General features: G+C 51.4%; 1 protein-coding gene across 1 annotated transcript in view; it reads right to left on the bottom strand.

Annotated features, from left to right (window-relative positions):
- The window catches only part of LOC102260122, a 21,589-nt gene that overhangs the window by 2,870 nt on the left and 11,915 nt on the right, over positions 1–6,804 (bottom strand). The window contains exon 2 of the mRNA XM_014544490.1: positions 56–209. Within this exon, the coding sequence (XP_014399976.1) occupies positions 56–209 (154 nt within the window). The remainder of the gene's footprint in view (positions 1–55; positions 210–6,804) is intronic.

Raw genomic sequence — 6,804 nt, 5'->3', positions numbered from 1 at the left:
CTCTCTGAAATCAATAAATATATATTTTAAAAAAGAAGTGAGGGGGGATGCATACTGACAGTCCATCCCTGCGATGTCTTGGGATGATAGCAAAGGGATGGGATGGTTGCATTGATGTCCTCTTCATCAGGCTTGCATGGTTCCTTGAAAGCCCTCTCAGGTTCCTCCATTGGACTACAAGTAGAGAACTCCTCCCAGTAGCAGCCAACCTATGAGAGTCTCAATAAGAGGAAATAAAGATCACCTTGTCTGACCAAAAGTGTTCTCCCAAGAGTGGGGGCTGTGGAAAACAATTTGAGCTTCTAGGATAGGTGGTTCTACACAGGATCCCCATCTCAGGTGGAAATTGCACTCATGCTGAGGTCATCATGTCTCCATCTGTTAGCCTGGGACAGCTCCCATCTAACCAAGGCCCTCACTTACCTGCTACCCCTGAGTGAGGACTGATGACACTCCTGCCTGACATCTATTCTTGAGGTGTGATAGAGAGGACCCTTTTTTGCTGTTGTTTGTTTTGTGAATCTTCATTGGAGGATAGTTTTTCCATTGATTTTTTAGAGAGTGGAAGGAGGGAGGGAAAGAGAGAGCGACAGAGAGAGAAGAGCAAAACAGTTTGGTTGCCTCCTGCATGAACTAAACTGGGCAAGGGATCCACCTTCCACCTGGAATTGACTCCAGGCCTCGCCTGGGCTGGCCGACCATCTAAGCCAGAGGCACACTGGTTAAGGCAGGGAGGATTCCTTGTGGCCCCACTGGCACAGGGTGGCACATCCCCACAGTCCTCAATGGTCTGTCCCTGAAACCTGGCACAACACGAAATCCTCCCTCCACTGACCTGCGGTTGCCCCTTTGACCGGATCTGTCACCTCCCCGAGATGGCCTGGGAGGAAGTGAGTGCAACTCAACATGGCGACGAGCCCTAGCCTCCCAGGGGTGACTCCCACAGCCTCCCTCAGTGTAACAGCCCTGAACCCTGGTAGAGACGGGGCCCTCTTTGTGCCCTCCTCCATTACCCCAAGGCCCTGGCCTCTCTGAGACACCACCTGAGGAGTAAGGGTCACGGCGGCCTGCCCGCTCTGCTCCCGGCAGCCTTGGCTGAGTTTGGCGGGGTGGCCGCTCGAGAGGAGGCTGGGTCGCTCTTTATCTATTACCTTGGCGGGACGGTCCCTAGAGCTGAGTACAGGGGCTGCTGCCCTGCGCGGCCCTTTCACCGAGAGAGGGCTGCTCTGAAGCACCCGGCCTCCATCTTGAATCCCTTTGGGGCCCAGGGGTCCTCCGTCAGTAGGGTCGGGCCTACTCCCTCGCAAGGCCTTCCCCCAACACTTTCCAGGACGCAGTCTCAGGGCTGTGCTGGGGCCTGTCGGGGCTCACAGCAGGGGAGGGGTGGGGGGCCTGCCTTTGTTTTGGGGTGTGTGGCTTCCGCGGTTCCCACCTTGACACCAGGCCAGTCCTTCGAAGCCGTCCTCAGCCAACCTCTAGGCAGGAGTAATGGCTGGAAGGTCCTCAACGCCCAAGTAGAAGTTGGTGGGTCCTTTCCCGCGGGGCTGTCCAGGGCGCGCCTGATGCCGGATGCCTGAAGGATTTGGGTCCGTGGGCCCCAGGTCCTCACTCAGGATCCCCACTTTTATGTCTGCAGATCTTGGATGCCTCCCTCTACTGACACAAGTGGGTCTGGCGCCCACAAAGTCTGCCCTCCCCTGAGACCCAGTGAGGCAGGCAGTGAGGACGCCCTTCCTCTGAAGCGGGGGGGCCTAGGTCTCCCAGGCGGGAAGGGGGCGGTGCTGTGGGAGCCTCCCTTTGAGAGAGACATGCTCTCGCTTAGAACTGCGTGTTCTCGCGGGAGCCTCCCCTTGAGAGAGACATGCTCTCGCTTAGCACTGCGTGTTCTCGCGGGAGCCTCCCTTTGAGAGAGACATGCTCTCGCTTAGCACTGCATGTTCTCGCGTGAGGCTGTTGTGTGATGTACAAGCTTCCTGTCTCTGAACACCTGGCCTTGGGTCCCTCCCCGAGAATACACGGCTGGAATGCGTGGATTCCTGCTCTTCTGTGTTTTCCAGGGCTAAGCTCTGTGCTGGACTCTCTGGCCCCTTCAAGTTTGGGGGTGCCCCCACACCACTCAGGACCTTCACATAGTTGCGTTCTTCTTAAAGTCACATTCCCTCCCTCTGCAAAATGGAAAACGTCCCTGTTAGTCAGAGGCCCTGACGTCCCTGAGGCCTCCCAGCCTCTAATCAGCCTGACATGCCCGCCAGGGGCTCTGCTGGGAGGACAGCAGAGATTTTGTGAGACCTCCTCTACGCTGTGGGGCTACCCTTAGTCCACACCAGGGCCCTCACTTTGAGAGATGGCCCGTCCGGTCACTCCGCCCTCCGCTTTCTGACACTGCTCCTCTTACACCACAATGCCTCTGGCCGAGAATTCCCGGTTGGAGTCAGCGTTTACCACGTGATCATGGCCCTTCCGGGCCTCCAGGAAGAGCCAACAGGGACGCGTCTCCAGGACCTTACTGTCCTGGCTGAGTCCTGCTGCTGCCCCTCACTGGCAGCCTTCACCATGTCTGTCAGCGCCTCGGACTCCTACTGCACGGAGCTCACCCTCCTGGGTTTTTGCTTGGCCCCTATATTGTGGCGTGATTGGTTCCGCAGCCCTCGTTCACGGGAGTCCTCGTCTTGGCTTCTGTCTCTTGGTTATAGGCTTCCTGGGAATTGTCACCTCCCTGCAAACCCTTGAGCAATTTCCCTGTTGCAAATCTTGCAGAAAATGGATCCCGTTTTGTGACTGATGTAAGACTAGGCAACGGTTGTCAGGGGAAAGAAAGCTGATACATTCTTTCTCTTCAGCAGCCAGACTTAGGGAACTTGCAAAGGATTCACTTTCTATGTAGGGGGATAGAGCCAGATGTTTGTGAGTCCTGACTGGGCTTCTGAGGGCATCTGGTTTCACACAGGTCAATGATCATATTGTCGCTCGCTATGATCTCATCGCTTTTACTCAAGTCTTACTCATTTCTGATTTTCATTTTTCTGGTTATGTCACTCAATCAACTCTTTTGATCACTTGAGATACATTTTGGAGCAGTAGACAAAAGTGGCTTAGCTGACTCGTGGTCAGCTGCAAGGAGCGCGCCCCTGTGAGCTTTGGACAAATCCAGACCAGGGGTTCTGGTCCCAGCTCTGTCACTTACTAGCTGTGTGAACTCAGGTACATTAGCGAACTCTGTGAGCCTCCGGTTCTGCATTTATGAAGGGGCTTTGCTAAGCCCTGTCTTGTAGGGCTGGTGGATTGGGGTGGAATGCATTGAGATTTTTCTCAATGTCTGATATGTTTCTGATTAGGATGATTTCAACCCTTCAATATACCACTCACCTTAAAGCCTTTTTAAAAAAATATCCATGAGATATTAGAGAATATGTGTCCATCTAGGACATGGAACTCCAAATCTAGCCAATATCTATTTACAAAGAAACTCTAACTAAATCCCCCTCCAACCCATTAAATCATTACATCTCTCTTAGAGCTTGCCAAATTACAACAACAACAATAACCAAAGATGTTGAATGTCATTTTAATAGAATGGGTTCTGACTCCCTAACCCACACAAAGAGCAACAGCCCAATGGTTGCCAAGTTTCCAGTCATGGATTATTGTGTTCTTTTCCTCAGAAACGCCCTGAAGATGATGGGCATCAAACACCCACTCTGTGCACTTTGCTCACCTGCACTGGGACAGGAGCACGGGATGCATCCCAACGCTGTCCCAGGTGGAGATCCTCTCGGGGTTACTCATCATTCCAAAGTAACTGTAACAGTGATCTTCCATTCCAGGTGCAAGTCTCTCAGCTCTGAGACCCACAGTCTGAGGGTGTGGTCCGTGCCCACCATGCTGTGACCTTAAGATTCTCTCCCACTGCCCAACTTTCACTTTCCCCAAGTCTCTAACTGCCTCCCTCGCCTCACAGATTCTACACTAGACTCCTCATCTGGAGCCTCCCGCCCCACTTCTGACCCCTTAATTTCACTGGTCTGTGTACATTAGGAGTATCTCACCACCTACATTATAAGAAAGCTGCTCTTAGACTCTAAAATTCTATGGGCAGCGCAGGTAGGGTCTAGTTTTCTTAGCATCCCCAGTACTAGCCAAGAGCATTCCAAGAGCAGATGCTAAGTTAATATTTGGACATAGAAAGATCCAGTGTACAGGAAGCCAAACTTATTAGGATTTCATTTCTCCTACATTCTTGAAGAAGCTAAGCCAATCCAGGTACATACACTGCAATTTTACAAAGATACTAAAACCAACAATTGGCTATATTTTCCATTGTTTTTCACATCTCATGATCACACAGACTTTACTCTGGGGTAATTTCCTTTTACACAAAAATCCATATTCCAATATCATGCTATCTATCTTGTTCCAAATGACAAGAAATGACCCAAGGATTTTCAATTTGTTCCATAACAGCAAAATTCCCAATTTTTCTACCCAATAAACTCCAATAAATGTGTGATCCATGTCACTCATGCACTTAGGTTCTGGAGCAAAATAAAAGTCTACGTGAATGGAACAATCTTTAAGATAGAAAAAGGAAAATGTTAAATCTCCAATTTCCCCATGTTGTACAGGCACACAAACATGTTACTAATATGCACTGTGTTCTCAGGAGCCCCACCTTAGCTCCTCAAGTTTGGCTGCTCTCTTTAAGCAGAAAGTGAAGACTCTGCCTCAGATCTCACTAGGTATGTGAGGAGTTTCAGGACATGCCCTGGACTGCAAATTGGCCAGGGCAGCAATAGGGGAGCCCTGCTGCAGCTCTGCCTCAGGCCCTCTCTTTCTTACCTCGCAAAGCCTCCTGATGATGAAATTGGAAGGCACTGGCCATGGTATCATAGACCTTAGCCAAACCCCCTCACATCATATGTACTCATAGGAAAGCACCCTTTATCCATGTACAAAGGTCATACTCATTCTTTCTTATAGCTATGCTAGAGGTCCGATGCACGAAATTCATGCAAGAGTAGGCCTTCCTTCCCTGTCTCCTGGCATGGCTTCTCTCTGACACCTGGGACCCAGGCTTCCCTGGCAGCCCCAGCTTCATCTGGAAGGTGGTCCGGAAGATCATCCAGTCTAATTATCATATTATGCTTTTATTATTATAGACCAGTGGCCCAGTGCATGAAATATGTGCACATTAAAAGAGAATTGAGAATATTTTCATGTTGCTATTTGTCCTTTCTCTATAATAGAAGTGTCAGAGATGAAAGAAAATTAGTCAAATGTATATAAAATCACCCTCCTGTCAGAGTCTGGGGTGCACCGTGGGACCTAGTGTCAAGTCCCTGCCCACCACCCTCATGTGCTTCGAAAACGCTGGAGACCCAGACCCGGCCAGCCCCATTCCCATTGGGTAAGACCTAGATCCGGCCGGCCCCACCCCTGTCAATCCCCTCTGGTGGGGGCACAGCTTAGGTCCCCCAGCTCGGCGCTGGGCAGGGACACAGCCTCAGGTCCTCCGGCCCAGTTCCGGGGTGGGGTGGGGTCTGGGGTCCCCTGTCAAGCCCTTCCAGGTGGGGGCCATGGCCTGAGTTCCCCCGTCAGGCCCCACCGGGCAGGGGGCACAGCTTGAGGTCCCCTGACCTGGCGCTGGGGGGGGTGGGGCTGGCTCAGTCTGAGGTTTCCCAGCCCAGTGCCAGGACTGGGAGCACAGTCTGAGGTCTCCCGGCCCAGAGCTGGGGTGGGGGACATGGCTTGAGGTCCACCGTCAAGCCCTGCTAGGTGGAGGGCATGGCCTGAGGTCTCCCAGCCTGGCACTGGGGCGGGGGGCTCAGTCTGAGGTCTCCCGGCCCCGAGCTGGGGGGGTTGCAGTCTGACGTCTTCTGGCCCAGAACTGGGGTAGGGGGCACAGCCTTATGTCCCCCATCAAGTTCAGTGCCCGCCCCCCATCCCCTGCAGCATCATACCAGTGCTGAACGGGGACGCACTCAGGCAGCATGACATTAGCGCTGGTGGTGGAAGTCCCCGCCCCTGGCCCTGCCCACAGACTGGTCGTGACTGGGACACCATCACAGACAAATTAGCATATTCCCTCTTTATTATATAGACTAGAGGCCCATTGCACGAAGAGATTCGTGCAATAGGTCTTCCTCCCCCTGGCTGCCAGCACTGGTTTTCCTCCTCCAGCACCCAGGATCCAGGCCTTCACTCTGGCCTCAGCGGAGAAGAAAAGCCTCTTCAGTCTTCAGTCGTCTTCAGTCTTCAGTCTTCTTCAGTCTTCAGTCTTCTTCAGTCTTCAGTCTTTGCTGGGGCTGGAGCCTTCAGTCTTCGTTCTGTGCTTGCATATGCAAATTAACCCTCATCTTTGTTGGGTTTATTTGCATACTCATCCTGATTGGCTGGTGGGCCTAGCGGAGTGACACCAATTTGCATGTTTCTCTTTTATTAGTGTAGATAGTACAGTGTAGATATCCCTTGTTTTTCAATCAATATGTTGATTAGCATTTATGTATCTTCCTATTGCTGTGGGTGTGTCTTCAGGGTAACTCTTAAAAAGTGGAATTACAAGGTTACAGGTAAATGCATATTTAGTTTTGTTATATATTGTCAAATTCTGTAGGTAATGTTTTGAGAATCTTTGCACTCATGTTCTTAAGTAATATTGCCATTAAATAATATTCTCAAGTAATCCTATATAATAAAAGAGAAACATGGTAATTAGCCGTACATCCGCTACCCTTCCCATTGGCTAATCAGGGAGATATGCAAATTAACTGCCAGCCAAGATGGCGGCCGGCAGCCATGCACTGAAGC

Source organism: Myotis brandtii, unplaced genomic scaffold (genome assembly GCF_000412655.1).
Source record: "Myotis brandtii unplaced genomic scaffold, ASM41265v1 scaffold367, whole genome shotgun sequence".
Lineage (NCBI taxonomy): Eukaryota > Metazoa > Chordata > Mammalia > Chiroptera > Vespertilionidae > Myotis > Myotis brandtii.
Note: the sequence above shows the minus strand (reverse complement) of the source record. Positions and strands in the feature narration are given on the sequence as shown.